The following is a 23,056-nucleotide window of genomic DNA, read 5'->3' as shown; positions in this document are numbered from 1 at the left end:
CGGTTATCTCATATTGTGGTCTATCTCAGATGGTTATTCTGTCCTTGTGCTGCAAGTCTTGCCAAGATTCCAATCCCCCTCTCCAAGTGTTATAAACTACGAGCAGAACCACAAGTGACAAAAGGCACAGATTGGACACTTGTCAGCTTCCCTCAAGTTTTGATGGGAAATGTAGGCATCGTAGTCTTGCAGCTTGGCTCTCTGACTGCTGTCCAATGGACTTTTCAACTGTCACTTGTCCAACATTCCGCCAAGCTGCCTACATTTCCCATCAAAACTTGAGGGAAGCTGACAAGTGTCCAATCTGTGCCTTTTGTCACTAGTGGTTCTGCTCTACTTTACAATAGATGCCTCTATTTTTCCATGACCCTGCTAATGTACCTAATGGTTTTTCTAATTTTGGCAGTAACTTAGCTAAAAATCTTGAGATTAGGGGCTGAATTTCAAACACAAGCCCTTCAAAATCAGAGTCAGAAAGTTATCTTCTAATCCGGTCTTCTGCTGTGGGACAGGGCCATCTGTCCACCTTTCTGTCCCACACCTGATTAACCTATTAATAATTGATAGAATCAGACACTTGTCACACCTCAAAAAAGCAATAGCCCTCTTCATCACTGTACTGATGTGATGAAAATTGAAAAGTTGAAATTTAAACTTCCCTTTGGAGGCAGACTTTGAATACACCCTTATGTCTGTCCAAATCACTCCTGTAAAAGCATCCTGATTTAGGGCCACCTAGAACTAAGTCAGGTATGCATTTGACATATCTGCGCAACGAGCCAATATGTCATAGCTAAAGCAGAGATTTTGGTCCTACATGAAAGCTCATCCTTTGTTTGCTACATGCTACTCTCAGCTGCCTTTAGCCCAAACCTAGAGGTTTCCTTGGCTGTTGGAAGCTGTGGTCTCCCGGCTGTCCCATCACAAATCTCTATGGTGTATCCCTGGTTTTTCCTTGCCCAAATGTCTGAAGGTAGCCAGTCTGCAGCTGCTGCTGCTGCTTCTTGTTGTTAATTTATTGCCGGGAATTAGTTACTGTCATCTTTTAATGGTCACTTTAGCAGCCTGAATAACCCAGTTTAACTTGGACTTGTGAGAGTTGGGGAACTAAGCAGGGTTGGCCATGGTCAGTGCTTGAATAGGAGACCACAAGGAAGACTGGGGTTGCTACGGAGTGGAAGGCAGTGGCAAACTGCTTCTGCTCATCTCTGACTGAAATGCCCCAAGAATGGGGTTGCCATTAGTTGGTTGTGACTTGAAAGCACATTCTTCTTACTTCTTAGTTATTGTATGCTTTTGGGAGAGCCATGTGTCATGACTCAAGTAATTATTTTCTGATCTTTTTACATTTTTGCCTTTGCATAGTTCCCCCCACTGCCCTACACCTGGTGCCTTTTTACTCAGTCAACTGTACACGCTGAGCTGGCAACTTTATATACCAGCTCTGTTTGTCTTGGGTGAGTAAAAGGGTTGCTGCGCTAATGCAAACAGTTTGACTAGAACTAATAGAATTTGACCATTGGAAGAAGGAGATTAGATTTTCAAAAGAGCAAAGAGTGATTGACTAATGTGGTTTGGGAGGAATACTTTCTTTTACAATAAGCTGCAAGGAGGGTTTTAGTCTTTATTTGTCTTGCATGGAATTTACTACTGTGGAATTTTTTTTAAGTGTTTAATTTTCAGTATGAAAAACTTACTTTAGCACATCTGTTTTGCTAAGCTTTGCAACTGCAATACCACCATTATTTTGAAGGCTTCCACACAAGCCGCAATGAAATCAGGTATTGAATGGCAGCCATGTTTAGCATTTTACAACAATCAGTAATTTGTAATCTGAATGTAAATGAGAAAATCCATCCCTCTGAAGCCAGTTGAGCTTACTGCCTACATGGTGATCAAGGCTGCATTTCAAAGCCTCATATTGATTTTCCTACAAAAGGTTGCCCAGTTTCTAGCTTATTATACCAAGTGGCGCATGACTTTGGTTTTCCAGTTTTGTTCATATAACTTAAGCCTAGCACTCTAATATCTTATGTTTTAAATATAAACAAAATTATAGTTGTCTTCTACTATGCACAAAACAGAATTATGTATGTTAAGCTGAGAAGCAGATCTGCTTCACTTTTTTGTGAAGTATTTTTTCATCATATTGTCTTTTCAAATGTTGCTCTGTTCTTTTTAATTTTTAATTTTCTATATGTTCATCAATAGGTTTAAGTCTTTTCCCCCAAAGAAGCAGTTCTTTAGCAAGATGGTTAAGTATAAAGTTTCTAAGATTTAACAAATGAAAGTCTTAAACAAGCATGTAAGGTTTATTGATTAACCGATATGTGTAAATATTTACTAATACAAGTCTGAGTCATGACTTAAGCCTAATTATTTTAATTCCTAAGGTGCAAGTACTTCCTAAGGGATGGACACTAATCCTTTACTTCACATGTTGCATGTGTTTTAAGAGAGTATTAACAAAAATACTGTTTCCAAAGAATTTGTATTTGGAACGGCAAGTGATATTTACTTGATATCTTGCTCAGAAATGCATTATGTAGACATGACTTCCATTGACATTGCATTGATTTCACATTATTTGTTTTTAAGAGAGAACCTGTGTGAGAAATACAGGAATTAGAAAAAGGGGGAAAGATTGGGGCATGTGACATTAGCAACAAAACCCAACCATAATTTAAAGATAGTATAAAAGATAATCAGGTTTGGGCTTTTGCCAATCTCCTAAAGAAGATAATTTTAAAGTAGAACACCAAAGTTTCTTTCAGTCATGCGGGTCCAAAAAGAAAACACAAGTAACATAACCCCTTTTATTAGGGCGAAACAAAATCACACAAAACAGTGTGCAAGCTTTGGGGTTCACCAGAGTTCTTCCTTAGGCTGGATGTTATAAAATAAAGAGCTGGAAGGAGGTAAAAAGATTTAAGGCCTGTTCTTGTCAGTATTCTTGTGTTTAATACTGACAGGCAAGTGGGGCCTTTGGTGTCAGGTTGTGTCATGGTTCCTGTGAAAAAGAAAAAAAAATAATCTCTTTTGTTGCTTGAGCATACAATAGTGGTTTCCACATGGGAATGGGCTTGCATAATTTCCCTGTTGTGGGTTCGGCTGCTGCTAATAAGGCACAGCCTCAACAGAGCTTCTGCATGGCAGTTGTTTCCCAGCTATTTCCCTGCCGAGTCTCCCACCAGTGTTCCCCCCTGCCCTGGACCACTGTTATAATGTTATACAAGTATTTGTACCAGGTTCTCTGAATTCCCATATTTTGTTTCAAAATAAGTTTCTAGCCCCTTCCATTGCAAGATATGCCTTTCTTAGATTTCTGCAATGGAAGGGGCAGGAGACTTGCTTTTTAAAGATTAAAACTCAGAATTCAGAGAACCTGGTACATGTATTGGTATAATGTATATCAATATGATATATTCTAAAGCTTTTATTTATTTTTTTTAAAAATCTCCTTGGGGGCAGGAAGAGGAAATGTCCACTACAGGGAGAGAGTTAGAAAAAATGGCTGCTGTCAGAATTTTCTCACCTTCATGGCAGCCATTCTGGCTTCACTGTGATCTTTCCAAAACTTTGGGGCAAAGCAAGTTTGAGAAGAATCAGAGAAAAGCAGGGGTAACTCCATGAGATACACAAATGCTCCATAATGCTGTGGGGAAGTAGGAAAAATTCCCACTTCCCAACAACATTGACCGTGTGCAAATATGACCTAAGATGTATGGAAGTAGGAACCAAAATGTAGTGCAAAGCCAGTCATGGCTTATTCTAAACCAAATCTTAGTTTTTCATGTCCTGAATTACTCAAACAATTTGCCATCTGAAGCTGGAAATGCGCTTCTCGTCTTCCATCTGGCATCTACGACATAGAATATCCCTTCGTATTTTCCATCTAGTTTATTGTCCGGGGGGGGGGGGGGGAATGACTCCTTTCAATAGCAATAAGGTTAATATTTTTAAAGTAAATAAATGAAGGTATTATATTTGTGTACATTATTTTAGCTTTCTATTTTTTACTGCCTGCAGTTTTTAAGTGTTTGGTAAGAGCATATTTGAATTTTAATCTGTAGTACTATATGCTCTGTTTTAAAAGTCCTGTGAATAACATAGGTTACGTAAAGCCTGTGTCTTTCCTCTCTTTGCAGAATGCCTTGGAACATTGTCAGGGCCAATGTATCTGCTTATGCCTCTGTATGAGGCAAAGCTTTTCCATAGTAAGAAATGAATAAAAAGCAGCTTCACATGTGTGCTGCGTAGACTTTATTGGCACAACAGTTGCTGATTCTGATGACTTTCTTTGATAAGTGAAAACTACTCAAACTGTCTTTTTGCTAAAACTTGTGTTTTAATGTCTATTTTGGACAGAATAATATGATATCTACTTCTGGTGAAGTACAGCTAATTGACACTAGGATAACAGCAGATGATAGGGATTTTCATACATATTTCTAATGGCATGTTATTTCTTCATTGAATGTTGAATGATGGTGCAACTGGTATTTTGCTGCTGGAATGTGACCTTACACAAGAGGTTGTAGTTGTAACACTCTATGTGCTTTGACTTGCAGCCATCCTACATCATGTTGCAGTGCTGCAGAAATTATGTCTGTGCTATTTTTCCATACCATGAGGTACAAATCACAGGATCCCAGAAATATTAACAATGACCGATTTGTTCTTTCAAAGGTAAGAGTACCTGTGGTACCCCCCAGGCTGTACTCTGTTTTCTCCCTCAGTCAGCAATTGTGTTCCTTCTGTGTGATTGTTCTCAAATTTGAGTGTCTTTGCAAACCTTCTTTCAAGATTTCCTTACTGACTCCTTGATTGAACAGTGGGATCTGTTCAGGCAGTACTACCCACTTTTGTCTCTTGCTTTGGATGCTCATCTGTCCCATGATCTGTTTTGGTGATGTCTGTCATACAGAATACAGCTGCTCTCCATGTACAGTCAAACCATTTTTTTCTTTTTCTATTCAGCAACCATCTACTGTCCCCTCTTTTACTCTAGATTGAAAGACCCCTGAGAACTGTTTCTTTTGAGTTCAGTATCTAGTAGGGTTGCCAGGTTTCCCTGTCAACAGGCAGGTGTTTGGGAGGGCATCAGGGTGTAGTACTATCACAAACGCACAAAGTGTGCATGTACCTCATGCCCTGCCTACAAAACACTATGTTTTGGGCCAATTCCTAAGGAATTAACTCTGACATGAAGTGTGCGTGTTCTCACCTCCATGCGATGATGTCACTGTGCCATCACAGTGGGGTGCTGGGGCATGCACATCCATTTGGCCAGGGTGCCTGCTGGTGATGGTGATTGCTGTGTGGCTTGCCTCCTTCCACTTATCACCAGTAATAGATGGGCAGAGGGGTAAACCACCAGGAGTTTGCATGCCACTGGTGGGCACCGGGCAACTCTAGTATTTAGTGTGTTATCCTCAATAATTGAAATTTTCACATCTCTGCATGCGATTTCCCTTTTTTAAAGATGCTTTCAAAAGATTCATTTATTTATTGTTCTATTGTGGTTTAACCCTAGGGTCATGCAGCACCAATCCTTTATGCTGTTTGGGCAGAGGCAGGTTTCCTCCATGAGTCAGAATTGCTAAACCTGAGGAAAATTGATTCAATTTTGGAAGGACACCCTGTGCCAGTGAGTATTACTCCTTTGTACCCAATACGTAACACAACATATCCTTATGAAGTGGGAAGTGTAAGTTTGCTCTTTGTAATCACCTTCTTTATTCCAGGAGAGCAGCAAATGAAGGGTCAGTTAGCTAGACTTTGTGTTAAGAGAAAGGGCACAACAATAATGCTGGACACAGCAGTATTCTGTTGTCTTAGCTATATTTGTGAAATTTTAAATGGTTGTTTTCATAGTACATTGTACGCTTTCTTCATTCCTTGTTATGTAGGATAGTAACTAGTACAATAATAAGGTGTATAAGCGTCCTAATAAATAAATACCGCAGACAGTTGTTCTTAGAAGGCAGTGCAGCTCTTGAATTTCAGAACTTGTGGAGGTTGCAGGACCAAGATTCTAGAATAAAGTACATTATAGACGCAACTAGATTATTTCTGTAACTTATTTCAAAATAATGTTTGTCCTGGCTCTTAATATTTTTAGTAAGTTAATTGGCTCTTGTATAGGATTGCCTTTATTCCCTTTAGGGGCAACTAATGCAGTTAATCAGAAAATCAATAAAATTTTTAGGAATGAGTTGTTTTAGAATATTTTTAAAACAGTTGTCAGAGCACATCAATAAGAGCAGTAAACAGCCATCAAATAAAACTGGGAAGAAAAAAACCATAATCCTCATTCAAAGGCTTTCAGGACTAAAAATGCATTCCAAGTACTCCAAAAGACCTGAAGAGAGAGTGTGAGTCTTGTCTCTCAAGGGAGGGAGTCCATAGCCTGGGTGTTGCAGGTGGAAATCACTTAACACTGGTTTCAACTCTCATTCTCAAGGTATGGGCAAGTTCTTATGGGTGGAGAAGGACCCAGGCAGTTTAAGGCTTAAAAGGTCAGAATCAGCACCCTAAATTTTTCTCAGAAACGAACGAAGCCAGGACAGTTGGAAAAGCCCTGGCTTGATACGTTTGTTGTGGTGAGTCTCAGCCAAGACTTGAACAGCTGTGTTTTGAACAAGCTGAAATTTCTAGTTATACCAGAAATTGTATATCTGTCATCTGGAAGTTCTAAGGCTTAATATGGATCCTAAATGTTGCGATCCTAAATGTTGAGGAAGATTACTGAATCTGTTGTCCACTCCTGATCATGTGTAGTTGGAAGTAAGCACAACTGAGTTTAGTGGGCCTTACCTCCATGGATATGATTTCAACTTGGGTGTTTGTGAAATAGGCCTTTTGCTTCTTATATATTATTGCCTTCTTATTTTCAGAAACAAGCATTCACTGATGTAGCTACTGGATCACTTGGTCAAGGGCTGGGTGCTGCTTGCGGAATGGCCTATACTGGGAAATACTTTGACAGAGCCAGGTAATTTTGATGACTTCTCTAGGTCTCATAGTTTCTGTATGAGGGAAATATTAAGGAAAATAAGGATCACTTCCATCTATCAATTTCCTTACACAGATAACTTTCAATAGCAACTGTGGCTTGAAACTGCAAAATGTGGGCATCTGCTCATACACTGGTTATAGACCCAACCAAATGGCAAAAGAAGATCTGGAATTGCAGTGATAACTTGTTTTTTGTCCTGTGTGCTTGAGAATCTCCATATTTCTGTCTCAGTGTTTCTATTCATGGTGGGGCAGGCTGCTTTGTAGCAGAGTAGTTTCTAGTATGTGTCAAATGAGAATCAGGTTGTTATGGCAACATGACATTGTAGAACAAAAAAGAATGGTGGAAAATAATGCAGGAATACCCTATTGTGCAACCCTGAGACTGGTCAGGAGAAACAGTGTTTGGTCATATTGCAGTCTGTTTGGAACTGGCATGAAAATCTTTGTGTGGTGTTAAAGAAAAATGGATATCCAAAGGCATATCTTTGTTGAGAAAGTTGATGTATTTTACATGACAGTATTGGTGCATGAAAATCTGGGCTGTTGAGTAAATGTAATTTTAAATTGTACACTTCACTTGCTTGAAAGCATTTCTGTGTTGGATGGCTAGGTGATTATAATTCAGTCTGACAGATGGTTTTCATAGGAAGACCTTATTTCTGCCGCTTACTGTTGGCACTTGCTGGCTATTATATGTAGCACTAGAGAATAAGTACTTTATAAAATTGTAATTTAGTTAAGCAAATAATGAGGTTTGTAAATATTTTGGTCTTAACACAAATAATATTCGCGTGATAGCTCAAACTGCTCTTATTTATTTTTCTTGCCATCTTTCTTTCTTCAGGTTTATTCACTCCCCCTCCTCCAAGTGTGTACAATTTTGATGTTTAGGCAAATAGACATATCTGCCCAGAAACAGTGCAGCCATCCTTAAAATCTTTCAGAAAATAGGTAATGCATTAAAATCTAGATCAGAAAGAACTCTTCTCGCTTGGGACTGGATTTGATTTGCAAAATCCTGAGGCTGGTAGATATTACTACAAGACCCTCATGTCTGGCAGTTAATTAATATGTTTTCCCTAGCACATAATGAGACAAACTTAACCTGTTAAATTTCAGCTTGTATGGCATAGGAATTGTGCCAGAAAAAAATGGAATTTTGATCTCTCCCCTCCCCCCACCATTCCAAAGTCCTAAGGGTAACCCACCTATCCCTGAACTCGGAGACAGACCTGCTGCCTCCATCTCTTGTGCCAGTAAGTAGCACTATACATACCATGTTGTGCCACAGGCAGCAAGCCAGCAGAGTCCATGAGAGCAGAAGTTCTTAATCATGAAAGAAATCCATCCCCAAACGTAAGACTTCCGTCAGATCAAAGAAATCTTATCTGACTGTATGAGATTAATTGATCAAATCTGTGTAACCATGCCGTAGGGACAGTATTGCAAAAGGCATTCTTTCTTCTGTGTGTGAATTGGGGGGGTGGAATGCCTTATCTAAGATGACCCCTGCTGTTTGCAATTTTTTAAGAACTCATATTAAAAATAATGGACTATTCTTTTAAAAGTCAGTGTAGCTTTGTATTATAATCAGTTAATTGATTAAACATTTGCATCCTTGCCAGTAAGAAACATTGGTGTGCAAGTCTTTTCTCCATTGCACTTTAGGGCAGGGCAGCTTGTAATGCTGCAAAGAAAATGGCAGCCTCTTTCAATAGGTTACTATTGCTGCTCTTCAGGGGTTCAGCATTTGGACTTGAATGTGCCGAATAGATGATGTGCCAATCCTCACTTGACACTGGATTAAACTAAACAGTCACTTCTTGGAAATGAAAACTTTGTGGTCTGTTTCCTCATACAGCAAAACTGACACAGATGGGGATTTCAGACAAGGAAATAAGCAGCACTCCTCAAGTAAGAGCTGTGCTTTGTCAGTGATTCTGCTGAGTCACAGTGAACAGGCATGTTCATTCCAGTTTTCACTTTAAGATTCATTGTTTAGAACAACCTCCTTGCCAAGGTTACATTTTTATTCTATAACAACTGGCACTAATATCCTCTCTTTAATTGCTCATTTGGTTTGCTTAGCGGGAAGAGGGCTTTTTTTAGTTCTAATTGGTTAAATTTTGGTAGTATTTTTGCTGGCCTTAAGAACTGTCTTATTGGGTTCAAATAATGTCTGATGCTTCTGTTCAAATTGTCATGCCTCAGTGAATTAAGTAATAATAAAGTCAGTTATGATTAATTGCTTTTTAAGAAAGCTTGAATTTGGTTTTTAATAAACTACAGTATGATAGAGTTGAATAGTATTGGAATCAAACCTGTTTTTCTTGGCAAAACTGATAAGAAGCTGAGCAAGTTTTCACTGAAGGTGCATTACAAACCAAAAACCAGTTCTAAGCATCCATGAATATTTCAGAACTACAGCCTTGCCGCTACTGAGAAACTGAGTTGGCTGTTTAGGACCCTCACCAGAATAACAGTTCCCAGGATTCTTTGGTGGAGAAGTTGTAACAACTAAAGAAGTTTTACTTCACAGAACAAATGAATCCAGTGGATAAACCATGGGCTGTAGTTATAATCAAGAGATTATAAATCCCTCAGAGCCCTAGTTTTTGTTGCCTGCTGCGGTCGTTTCCAGTGTGGCTTGTTTGTGTAGGCCTTAAGAGGCCACACAGAAGCCCAAATGCTAGGGTTGCCAGGTCCTCTTAACTTTCTGGTGGGAGGGGTAGGGAACCCAGCTATGATGAACCCCCTTTTCAGTCCCCTACTCTGAGGCAGATTTTCCCACCAAAATCTCAGTTTGTACGCTTTGGCTGAACAGCCCCAAGTAGCGTAATTAGGGCTCACCATGTAAAGTATTGTGTTTTGTGTGTTTTCAGGAATTTATGATTTTGGCTGCTGAAGAAGCTTAATTTTGTGCGAAACGGGATAAAGTATAGCCTGGCAAGCCCGTTGCCTTTTTCCCGTCGGGAGTAGCCGAGAAACCCCAGTGCTCTCCCCTTCGTTTTCTGTTTTCCTTGCCTAATTCCTGTTGAAAGCAGCCGCCAAGTCGGGGCGCTTTATTTGGGAGTAGCCGAGAAATTTGAGTACTCTCCCTTTGTTTTTTTGTCCTCGCTTAATTGCTGTTGAGAGCAGCCGTGAAATCCGGGCGCTCTCCCTTTGTTTTCTTTGCCCATAGCTTTTTTGTGCCTCTATTACAAATACAATTGAAGCAGTTCTATACGGTCTGTTGACTCGTTTTTCGACGTCTCTCCTTCTTGTGGTTTTGGACCGTTCCCCTTTTTTTCCTCCTAACTTTCAAAAGAAGCAACAACTTTATTGAACAGGCAGGGCAGCCAGGGAATGAAAAAGCTGAAGTAAAATTTGTTGGTAGAATAGAATACTCTGTGAGTCACAGGGAAAATAGTTTCATTTAAACTTAGTTTCTGTGTTCTTAATCCTTTACAGTGAAAGGTGTTTTGTTTAGTACTTTGGTTATAGCAACAATGTTCCTTTTACAACTCAGGTTTCCTAGAGTTAATTTAAAATTGTTTTCCCTTTACAACAGACCCGGGATCCTGCTCAGAGCCAAACTCCCTTTAGACACTGGGCAGCAACTATTCTTCTTCTCCCAAGAAGATGTAACCTTTCTTCACTTGGCTTGAATGGGAGTCTCCACATACTACCCAATCACTCTTCGCCAACCCCCTCCCCCCAATTCTGTCGTGGATGTGTAAATGGGTTTCAGCTTGTGCTAGCTTTTTTACTTGGAATTCTTAACTAGAATTCTTCCTCAAATCAATGATGTTACAGTTAGGGCAAAAGATTTCTTTCTCCTCAATTCAGAGGGGAACCTGTCTGACCTTCCCAGTCAGACTCTCACACTCACTGTCCTCAAAATCCTGTCAGCAACCAGCTCTCATCCTGAAAGTTGGTTGAGAGTTGAGTTGATCCTCCGCCCTCTCCAGGGTACTGGCAACCCTACCAAATGCACACCAGAATTCTTTGGTGTAGCCTTGCAGATTTCGGTTCTTGGCTTTCATGTAAGAAAGGATGCATAGCCATATTAAAGCTTTTTTATGCTTATATGTAATATTCTTATGACTGGTTTAAAAAATCAAAAATCATGTTTTCTTCCTCTTGCTTTTGAAAAGAGATGATTACTTTTAAAATCAGCTTTCTTATGCATTATGGTGATGTTCTTTCTAGAGGTATTTACTGAGTTGCTCTCAGAAACATAATGTTGTGACTATATGGGCCTTTGCAAGACGATTCTCATTTAAATTTAGTTAAGTTTATATTCTTAAAATATTTATATCTCGCTTTCCTCTTGATGAATGGGACTCAAACTGACTTAACAATTGCATAAATATAAATAAAAAGAAGCTTACTGCGGCTTCCTCTCATGAGCCATCAAAAGCATGTTGGAAAAGGTTGGGATCCTCCATGTACCCTTGGAAAGCCCATTCCAGAGTATATCCCCTGAGAAAGCACAAGCCCAAGCAGAGATGGTTTTCATTAACCCAACTGGAGGAACTACTAATACTTTCTGGCCTAATGATCAATGCTGCCATGGGCACATGTGTGTGGCAGGGCAACCCTACAGATATGAAGGGTCATAGGGCTTTCAAAAGTAACATCAGCACCAATTATTTTGTTCATAAATTTTATTTTATGACCTGCCAATTCTACACATTGCTTAATAAGGAGGCAATGCAAAAATGCAATGCAAAAAATTGGATCAGTTTAATAAGGGATGTAAGTCGTTTTCTGATTAGATAAGCAAAACAAACTACCTTTGAAAATCAAGATTAATGTTCTCTTTTGAAGGATTTATTTTAAAATGTTTTAAAAATATTTATATCCCACCTTTCCACAATTCCAAAGGTGGCTTAGAAAATGTAAACATACACAAATAAAAACACAATTAAACACAATTAAAATACATCAAGTTAAAACTGCAATGTTGTCACCAGCTGCTGGAGATGTTAATTTGTTATTTCAGCTAAAATCTCATCAAATTAATTCCATTTAGCACCTTTTATGGAAGAAGGGGTATGACGTTCATTTGTCCTTAAGCAACAGAAATTCACCAGAGGTATTTTTAAAATTAAAAAATAACGAACTAGTTTATTTATTTTAGAGGGGAAAGGTCAGGTGAAATCAGGGGTTGAAAATTTCTGAGGTAATTCAACATATATATTTTCTTCTGGAGTTAGGAATGCTGGTACCCACTTTCTAGTACCCCATTCCCCTTCTCTTCACACACCAGTGCTTTCCTTCAGTCATTAACTGAATCTGAAGGTCTCCATGGGCAGTTTCCAGCCACACCCGACTAGGGATCTCTTCACTCTCCAGAGCTACCTCCCTGTTTGACTGGGTAGGGAAAATCTCCTCTCCTTAGAAGATTTGTCTCCTTTCTTTGGCACGTTTGAAAGTCTAGACCTACTTCCTAAACCTATTGACAACTTTCCCCAGTTCTCCTGCTGGTGTTAAAACTGTTCTCCATTAAGACTCCATTTCCCAACTCTTCACATTCCATCTCTTTCTTCTGGGGCTGAAAAAAGACCCTCCTCTTTCCAGCTCATGCTACCCAAACATATCCCTTGGAGTAGCCTGTTACTCAAAGCTCTATGTATGGGATTAACCCTTAACAGTCCTTCAGCTATGTGTGTACGGCCCTTCTAGGCTTTTAAAAACGTGCAGTCCATCACAAGGGGTATGTAGGAACTTTCTATACCATATGTAGCAGGCGATTCCAAAGAATGGAAGCCTGAATTGAAAGTCACCTCAAAAAACAAAAACTTCGAAGGCAGTTTCTTAATGTGAAATTCTCTAGGCCCTTCAATTGTATTCATTGAGTTTCAGCTGCTAAATTACCTCAGCAAATCTAGAATTATTGTATTCCTGCCAGTAGAAATGATTGTGAGTGTTATCTTATGTATACATATGAGCTTTGCATAGAAATATGATGGACTGTATGTTTCACATCAGCTTTTGGGTGTGTGTATGTATAAATTAATCCTTTTTATTATTTAATTAAAAGCTACCGAGTGTATTGCATTCTTGGGGATGGAGAATTGTCTGAAGGCTCAGTTTGGGAGGCAATGGCCTTTGCTGGGTTCTACAAACTGGATAATTTGATTGCTGTTCTTGACATTAACCGACTTGGACAAAGTGACCCTGCTCCTCTGCAGCATCATGTTGATATCTACCAAAAACGCTGTGAAGCCTTTGGGTATGTATGTCTTTGACAGACATTTCATTCATGTTATGTATTGTTTTTAATTTGTGCATTTGAGTTTTGAAGTTAAACACAAAGCATAGATGGTCAATATAAAGATACAGCTAAGCTAGCACAATAAAAACAAGTGCAGATTAATGTTTAGTTTTCAGGATCAAATTCATTTCTTGCATTTCAGAAATAAATGGCTGCGAAAGGCTTATATTTGTTTTGCTTTTAATTGCCTAGCATTGCTTTTCTGGCTGTTTTTAATGTTTCCTATATAAGTTCTGACATGCATTTAAAAAAAAGAGATTTGAGCTGATGTCTTGCCTGCAACTTGGGCTAAGTCTGCCTGCCGCTGTATAGTGCTAAGAAGTCTGTTCATCCCAAATAAATGTTTAATTTCTCACATTACATTAATGTAATGTAGCTAATTGGTTTGAAGGCATGTTTTTCCCCTTAATGTTGTCAGCTACTGGCTTATACAGTATGATAGTATACATATACCATTGGGAGCTAGCAGTGCCATGCTAAGAGCACTCTCTTGGGAGCAAGCGCTGTTGGATAGACATGAATAGGATTCTTAGTAGATCGATTTAGGATTGTTCTCTCAGATATAGAATGCCAATGCTACATTTCTTATCATGCATACTTAGAAGTAGATTTCTCTGTGATATAGGATCTTGTTTCCCCACAAATGAGTTTGATTGTTTAAAAGCAGTTCACTTTCTTAATTCCCATAGAGTTTAGAGATCTTGGCTAAGCAGTAACTTCCAGATATAGCATTATTTCTTGCCAATGTGAATTGACCTAATTTTTTAATGTATATATCCACACTGCTCAGTGCTCACATTCAAAAGTAATTTGAACTTGCGTGTCTCAAACAGTTCTAAATGCCAAACTGATTTTGCAGATGGTGAAACTTTCCAGAGTTATTTGACATGGCACTAGGGTCAACTTCTCAAAGGGGGAAAAGAAGTGAAAAATACCTTTTTTCATTACTAAGCTAAGCCCTTGAGTATACCAAGTGGACCTCCCCCCACCCCCCATGAATCTTTGTATCCTGGCCTCTGTGAATCTTTTGCAGCTATTGCATAGCACTTGACTATTTTAGGTAAACATTATAGATAAATAGCTATATGTAGATACAATTACAGCTTTGTGCTTACTGTTATACTTACTAGTATAGTGGCTGCTGTTGTATTTGGCTAGGAGCTCTTGTAAAAAGCTGTACTTCTGTAAATCCCTTTAAAGCTAATCTGTTTGCATTTGTAGCTGGCATGCTATCATTGTTGATGGGCACAGCGTGGAGGAACTTTGTAAAGCTTTTGGACAAGCCAAACATCAGCCAACTGCAATTATTGCCAAGACTTATAAAGGCAAAGGAATAACAGGTAATATATAGTTTCACTGAATAGCAGCTACTACTATCATTTATTTGTTAAGCCAACTTTATTAATCAGATCATATATGTTAAGCCCGATTTTATTAGTGATGTCTTTACAGACATCTGAAACTAGACTGTAAGTTGCTTTAAGCTCACTGTTACATTTTCAACAAAGCTTTGATTTGAAACATTTCTTTAAAATAAGTTCCTTATTGAAGCTGAAGGCATATTTTCCAGTTTCACTTTGCAACTGAATATAGAAGCAAGATGGTTGGCACCTTATCAAGTCATGTGATGGTTTTTAACATGGAAAACTTGAATCTGAATTAAAAACATAGAGCTGAAAAGGATCTCAAGAGTCCTCTAGTCCAGTCCCCGGCACAATGCAGGAAATTCACAGCAATCTCTCCTCCCCCAGTGACCCCTGCTCCATACCCAGAGGAAAGCAAAAAGTATCCAGCATCCCTGGCCAATATGGCCTGGAGGAAAATTCCTTCTAACCCTTAGTTTTGCAGTTTAATCTCAATATGAAGAAACTTCCCTGTTACTCTGTTAACTTATAATATTCGACACAATAACATACAATAATCTTCCTCAGTGCTTAAATAATCTTCCTCACAAATCATGCAAAATATGAGCAAATGTGTAATGGAACATTAAGCAGAAATAGTAAAAATTTAAGTGGTTGTTGTGAATGTGTTCATCTTGTAAGCTGTTTGCCCCATAGGAAAGAAATATTAAACAAATGTCAATTTTGCTGAGGTTTTTTTAAAAACAAGCTGAATAAAATAGAAGTTGAGAGTCAGTCTGAAGAAGGATGTAAGAAAGAATGTTAGCTGATATAAAAGAAAAATGTCTGTGTGTGCCTGTGCACAAATTCAGGTGCGACATAAAAGATGAAGTGTGACATAAAAGTATTAAAATTATAGTTTTATGTCATGCTTCAAGAAAACTCAGAAAATTGTTAAATTAGTTCAGTAGTTAAAGTTGATTTAGATTCTCTTTGCATTTTGTGGTGTTAGTTTGTTAGCCCCTAAAATATGTTTTGTGCTCTTCCTCTGTCCTTATTTCATAATGTGACATTTGTCAGTGGATAATTTTCCACTGTGCTCTCCAGTGTGAATTGCAAGTTGTTACCAATGGTTGTATGTATTAAATATTTTATTATTTTCCTGCCTGTTTAGTATGTTGTGCCCAATAAATATTGAAGTTCAAAAGCACAGTCCTGAATTTTAATATGCACAAAGATCTGAATTCCTTTTAGATCTGGTACAGGATTGGCAGAAATTGCCACTTGTAACAAACCTTGTGCTGGGCAAAAATGCAGAAGTAGTTTTGTTGTGCCACACATTTATACATGTATTTTCTTCCCATTATGTTGTGTTTTTAAACTTAATCTTGTGCATCCATCAGCTGGCCTAAGCATTTTCAAAAACAGCTAAATAAACTTAGGATATTTGTCATTTTTCAGGAACAAATGCTGTTTAACTGGGCTGCTGCCACTCTGTGAGACTTCTGTATGGCGAAAAGAATCCACTATTTAGATCCTGTTACTGTGAGAGCTCAGTCTGTCTGATGCTCTTTCCTGCAGCAAAGAGACGTTTCGTGCTTGCACAGAGTGCCTGCTAACTCAGGTCCTTAATTATAGAATACCTAGCATGTCATTATTGCAGTCAAGACTTGATTTGCTGACTTGATTTATTCATTTATCTCAGATTTGTAGGCCACCCTGTTCTAAGGGGTCAAAACTAGTAGCATTTTCGCAGGAGTCAAGTATGATGATCTTTTGTGCAAAAGCTCACAGTGAGAGGCAAAGTGGGAGAACAGCTAGACAGACAAATATATGCTGATTGAATGGATGCAGATGAGTGTGTTGCAGTTATATTGGGGATTCTGCAGGGGCAGAAAAAATGAATTCAAGTATGCACGAGGTAGAGATACAGCAAAAAAAATATATATGCCAAAGAAAAGAAGAGCTTTTCCCAATGATTCTTAAGAGTGGACTATATTCTTAGTGGGATCCAATGTTATTGGTATGTTAAAGTCACTACTTTCCAGCTTTCTCATTTACATATCACCTTTCCTCCAAGGAGCTCAGTGTGGCATCCATGGTTCTTTATTCCATTTTATCTTCACAAAAAACTTAAGAGGTAGCTTATGCCGGGAGTTGGCCACTGACCCAAGCTTATTTGGTGAGCTTCATGGTGATTTGAACCCCAGTCTCCACAGGTTTAGGCTGCTGTTGCATTATACTGATTTGCATTGTGCATGGAGCAGTTGTGTATGGGGGGTGGGGTGAAGAACCTGTCTTCTGGCCTTTAAAAGATATAAATTAGGTGAAGATGTGCACTCCAGTGTTGGAGAGGAGGAGAGCACAGCCTTTTGAAAGGGATCACAAATCTGTCCGGGATACGGAACAAACTTAAGTGGATGTGGTTCCACAAACAGTATCTTTGCAGCCATGTGTTTTTGTGACATTATTCCTGCCTTTCAGAAACTCAGTACTTGTGGGGGCAGGAGCTGCATCTTCTCTATTCACAAATACTATCGGGAGGAAAGCAGTTTCTCCACAAGAGCCATACTAGCTGTGAAAACAACATTTGGCTGCCTTTAAAAAAGCAGGATGACAGCTGTACGTTTATTGTACATCAAAATAATCATGTGTGTGTGAAAGAAAATAAATTTCTGAGGCAATCTCAGTGTAACCAGTGAATGCTGCAGAGTTTGGGCTACTGGAATTAATGCTAGAGGAAAAATCTCTAGCAATGAGGAAAGGAGGAATTAAAATACAGTAATGGGGCTGAAGTGCATGGTAGAAGAGAAGGGTTAGACTGCCTGAGTATAAGCTTATCAGCGAGAGTGTCTGGCTGTCCAAGATAATATCAAGTATGAGGCAGGCTACATCAGAGACACACCACTAACATTGGATCCCAGGTGGCAGCATTGTTTAGTATCCTCATATTTGCAAATAGTCCCAAGTAAGCCAAATTGTTGTGGCATTAACTCAGAACTCCCACTGATTTCAGCAGTTTGTCAAAATGGGTTGTAGTTTAACCTCTTACTTTTTAAAACAGAAATGTTTAATAATCCATCAGGTATCGAAGATAAGGAAAATTGGCATGGCAAACCTCTTCCCAAAAACATGGCTGAGCAAGTCATTCAGGAGATCGACGACAAGATCCAGAACAAGAAAAGGCTTTCTCCAGCTCTCCCGCAAGAGGATGCGCCAATAGTTAACATCAGAAACATTAAGATGCCCTCCCCACCCAATTACAAGATGGGAGATAAGGTAGTGTAACATTTCCCACCAATGTGGCTTTGCTCAGAAACATTATTAGTTTCATTTCATATTAGTGCTAGAAGAAAACACTGCTTCCCGGTCTGAGGACTGCACATTTTATGTAGCTAGGTAATAGGAATAAACTTTCATTATGGTATTCTGTAAAAGATTTGGATGACTTTCAGAAGCCAGCTCTAGGGAAAAGTGTCAATTGTAATTAATTCATCATAACGGCAGACTCCAGTCAAAACACATACTCAATTCAATTTCTTTGTTTTGGCTTCTAGACATAACAAAATACAACAGAAAGGGTTGGATCTAGAGTGACATCTCCATTGGTGCAAGGAGTTCTCCTGCTCCCCCCTCCCTCAGCAGCCTGGAATGCTCCCATCCTGTTCTTGAGGGGGAGAAGGACCCCCCAGGAGCAGAATTTTGGGGACATTTTGGGCTGCCACCAGAGGGTAGAAGTGAGAAAATTGTACTCTTCTGCATGCATAATGATTTCCACTGACAATATTACTCTAGATCCAAGTCAAAGAATGACAACCAAAATAATAAAACCCACCAGTCAGTAGACAAAGAGGTACAAAGAATGCCACTGAGTAAATGTAATCCAGCATCAAGTGGTCCTCAGTAGCAAACATCAGTATCATGACCCTTGCCCTTCCAGTCAACTCTACTGGCAGGGAGTGGGGATGCTGGTTGACTAGGTCCGAGACATTGTTAATGCCTTTTTGAGAGAGGGAGCGGTCACCCTAACTTGACTCTGGCTGTGGTGCATCTACTTCTAAAGAACCCTATTTAGACCCAGGAAATCTTTATATCTATCAAATCAAATATTCCATTTTTGTACAAGGTGATTGGATGACTGGTAGCTGGACAACTTCAAGCATTCCTGGATGAAATAGATTGATTGTATTCTTTCTAGACTGGTTTCAGGCCTGGTTATGGGACTGAAACAGCCTCAGTCACCCTGGTGGATGACCTGTACCAGGAGATGCACACAGGGAGTGTAACTCTGTCCATTCATCTGGACTTCTCAGTGGCTTTCGGTACTTTCAGTTACGGTATCATTCTAGACTGCCTTTCTGGGCTGAGACTGGGGAGGAACCATTTTGCAGTGGTTCTGGTTCTACCTAGAGGGTAGATTTCAGAAGGTGTTGTTGGAAGCCCCTTGACCTTTGGCCTGTGGAGTTCTGCAAGGCTCCATCTGTTCCCCTACTGGATGAGGTCATCCAGAGTTTTGGGATGGATTGTCACCAATATGTGGATGACACTCAGCTATGCCTCTTGCTTCCATCTGATCCCAGCAAGGCTGTAGAAATCCTGGACTGGCATCTGGAGGCATTTTGGAAGTGGATGCAGGCTAATAAACCTGAAGGTCAATCCCAACTAATTGGAAGTGCTATTGGAAGATCTGACCCAGGATTTAAGGTGTTACCTGTACTGGTTGAGGTTGCACTCCCCTTGAAGGAGCAGGGCCATAGCTTGGGGTGTTCTTGGGCCCAGGACTACTGCTAGATAAGGAGATGGCAGCTATGTCCAGGAGCGCCTCTTACCAGCTTTGACTGTTTAGTTAGCTGTGGCCATTCCTGAGCAGGAAAGATCTGCCCAAAGATTAAATTACTGTGATGTACTCTACATCAGACTACCCTTGAATCGTGTTCAGAAACTTCAGTTGGTGCAGAAAGCTGCCACCAGGATGTTGACTGTTGTGGGTTGTAGGGACCATGTCACTCCAGTTTCAGCCTCTTTGCACTGGCTCCCCAATCTGTTTCCAGGGTTGTTGTAAGGATAAAATGGTGGAGAGCAGAAATATGTAAGCTGCTTTTGGTCAAGGTATAAATGAAGTAAATAAAAATAAATATGGCTGAAGGTGGCAGAGGGGAAGATAAAAGGTTGGCTGGAGGGTGGGAAGGAAAAAAAGCAGGAAAGGTAGGATATGGAGGCTACCAGGAGAAGGGGAAAAGGATATATAGTGTGGGTAAGGGGATACAGAGGAAGCCTATCACTCATATGTTGGCTGGATGATTTGTGTGTGTTGTGCACGCGCACATCGAAGAAAACCATTCTCTTAACAATTAGCTCCTTGCTGGTTATAAAGCTGTGTCAGAATTCTTGTGAGTCTCTTCTAATGTAATATCCAAAAATTTGGATTTAAAGTATCTCAGTGTGGTTGCTGCTTTTGAATATCAAAAGCATACCACAGTTATGTCCTGGAATTCTTCTTTAGAATTCTTGCTTGAAGGCTTCCGGAAGCTGGACTGAGAGTATTATTTTTTCAAGTTGATGAGAGAAAGAGAAGAATAGGTTCATGAAACTAAGGTTCTCAGTTGTCCTTTCTCCCAGTCTGGAAATAGTTATAGAACTTCCCCTCCTCTTCTATCTGCTACAATGCCATGAAAACTGCCAGGTGCCTGAACTAAGCACTAAGGAGAGATGAGTCAGATTTGCCAGTCCACTTTGATAGGGTTGAGAATTCCATCTGGACCTTAAGATAAAAACCTTACCCAAATTCTTAGATAGTGTCAAGGAAATGGAGAATGTTAATTTGTCCCGAACAAGAGAGAATGGTGTTAGATTCTTACCTAATGTTTGGAATGCAGTAGTTTTGTTCTTGTAGCTAGCTTTTGTGAGGAAAAGGCATTGATCGGTTTGTTGTGCCTCTCTTCGAGGATCTGGTTTCCTGGGGCTGAGAATTTCCTGCACCCTGAGCCTCACTGCTTCAGCTATTAAGTGCTTTTAAATTATAGGTAGTCAGACAGTCATGCCAACACATGGTTAGAAACCATGAAGACATAATGTCACTGCAGGAATATTACATACGCACTGCAGGCAGATTTAGAACACAGAGTGAAATGTGTTCAAAACATTTGAAATTGTGAGCATTTTAAATGGCATAATATGTGTATAGAAACCTAAAGGTAAAACCATACCTACATGCTGTGGCATACAGAGAAAGAAAGAAAAAGAATATTCTTTATATCTGTCATTTTTCTCTCCACCTATTTGGATATTTGTGTTTGAAGGATTTTATTTGCAAGCATTGGTACGTATTGTCTATGAAAGACTTCAGTGGAAATAATGTTAGAAGAGAAACGGTGTATCTGTGTTATTTTCCCCCTCACAGATTGCTACTCGCAAAGCTTATGGCCTGGCTCTTGCAAAACTAGGCCATGCCTCTGATCGGGTGGTTGCTTTGGATGGGGATACAAAAAATTCCACTTTCTCTGAGCTGTTCAAAAAGGAACACCCCAGCCGATTTATTGAGTGTTACATTGCTGAACAGAACATGGTAAGTTCTTTTTGAGAAATGCACTGTTCTGAACTAGAGAATTCTTTTTCAGATAAGATCTGACCTCCAGGACCAAAGTATTGTCCTCATGCAATTTTACTTAAAAGTAGCTAAGCCCGATATAACAAGGGTTAATGATAAATAAATGCAGTATTGCAAGTGACACAGTGATTTCGGTATGCTCAGAAATAGGCTGCTTCTTTCTCGACTAAAACGCTCTTGTTCTGTCTGTTTCGATTGTAACATCTAGGAAGGATTTGCCCAGTGTTGTCATCCTGAAAACCCAAACTTTGTTGTTTTGGTTGCATTTGCTTTAACAGAATTAGAAGCTTTTGGTGTGAGATGCCAAGAAGAGACATGAGATGTTGAAGGAGATGAAGGGATGTGGGAGGAATATTGGGGTAGATGTTAAAGTCCTGCCATCAAGAGAACAGCTGTTTTTGCCAGCTTCCTGTATATTTTAAAATATTTCCCCAAAGCATGGTTGGATATTCACCCATGCAAATATATGAAACTGAGATCCTCTAGACTCTGAATATTGAAATATATCATTTGCCGTTGCAAAACAGTAGACGGGAATATAATGTATAAAATACATACATAGTAATTACATGCAGTTAAAATGCCTAGGGTTCATGCTTCCCACCTGTAAGGATCAGGCCCGGGGACTTTTAATATTAAAACAGGCCTCTGAGTTACTTTTCCATAATCAAGCAGGAGATAAAGGAAGAGAAGGGGCAATTTAATGGTCATTTGTTTTCCCTTCATACCTCTCATCAGATGCTGGAAGAAAATGACAAGCTTGAGATAAATTTATTGTGTGTTGCTTTAGCCTCTCACCTCTGTCATAAAATCCAGGGACCCGTGAGATGAGTCCTGCCTGAGAGTCATGACCCAAAGGTCTCCTAGCCATGGAGGCCTAGGGGATGAGGCTGGGTTTAGGGAAGAGTACAAAAGGAGCAAGCAGCCCTTTAGCTAGTATTGCTCAGGTGAAATCTAGGATAGATGACAAGGGGGTCATGGATGGTCGGCCTTCTCCCCCTCCCTAGACATTGGACTGCCCATCTCAAGCAGGAGATGAATGAGGTATACTGTGTTAACTCCTGATGGTGTAAGTTAGACCAAGAACAATTTTTTTTCTTTTAAATAGCTGCGAAACCCATGGTAACAATCCTGTTTTCCCTTTCTTGTGTGCCTTCTCTCTTTTGGTAGTTTGCTGTAGTAAATAAAGACCTTTCTTGATTAAAATAAAGTTGTGTCACTTCTCACCCACGGCTGGCCACCTGGTCACCTATCAGAATTTTGTATATGCTTAAGAGGCTAACCATCTATCCCTAGTGGTTGGAAGTGAAAAGCCTGTTCCTAGATGGGGTGATGGTACCCTACCGAAGTACCCAGGAACAGGGAGAGGAAGGAACCTCCCCTTCCTGATCCACAGTATCACCATGCAACAATTTTATTGAAGTGTAGATACAAGAGTACTGACCAGGACCCAAAGTATGCATACACCATTGCTTTTCAGGCTGCCTTTCTCCTGCCATTCTTGGCACCTGCACAAAAGCTGCTTCTCATGGTTGGAGAGCCCTCCCAGCATTCCCAGTGACATAAGGGGTTACAGCTAGGAAGAAAATTTGGCTGCCACCCTCTGCTCTTACAGAAGCACTTTGTTCTAGTTTCGTGTAGTGGTTAAGAGCGCGGAAGTCTAATCTGGAGAGCTGGGTTTGATTCCCCACTCCTGCACTTGAAGCCAGCTGGGTGACCTTGGGCTAGTCACAGCTCTCTGGAGCTCTCTTAGCCCCACCCACCTCACAGGGTGTTTTGTTGTGGGGATAATAATAACATACTTTGTAAACTGCTCTGAGT

At 39.8% G+C, this 23,056-nt stretch overlaps 1 protein-coding gene across 1 annotated transcript in view; it reads left to right on the top strand.

Annotated features, from left to right (window-relative positions):
• Window positions 1-23,056, top strand: part of TKT (transketolase) — a 49,998-nt gene that overhangs the window by 5,531 nt on the left and 21,411 nt on the right. The window contains exons 2-8 of the mRNA XM_054978792.1: window positions 4,572-4,689; window positions 5,537-5,650; window positions 6,900-6,997; window positions 13,052-13,243; window positions 14,507-14,625; window positions 17,714-17,907; window positions 21,029-21,193. Coding sequence (XP_054834767.1) covers window positions 4,572-4,689; window positions 5,537-5,650; window positions 6,900-6,997; window positions 13,052-13,243; window positions 14,507-14,625; window positions 17,714-17,907; window positions 21,029-21,193 — 1,000 coding nt within the window. The remainder of the gene's footprint in view (window positions 1-4,571; window positions 4,690-5,536; window positions 5,651-6,899; window positions 6,998-13,051; window positions 13,244-14,506; window positions 14,626-17,713; window positions 17,908-21,028; window positions 21,194-23,056) is intronic.

The sequence above is a fragment of the Eublepharis macularius genome, chromosome 4 (assembly GCF_028583425.1).
Source record: "Eublepharis macularius isolate TG4126 chromosome 4, MPM_Emac_v1.0, whole genome shotgun sequence".
Lineage (NCBI taxonomy): Eukaryota > Metazoa > Chordata > Lepidosauria > Squamata > Eublepharidae > Eublepharis > Eublepharis macularius.
The sequence above is the reverse complement of the archived record's forward strand: the minus strand, read 5'-3'. Positions and strand labels throughout refer to the sequence as shown.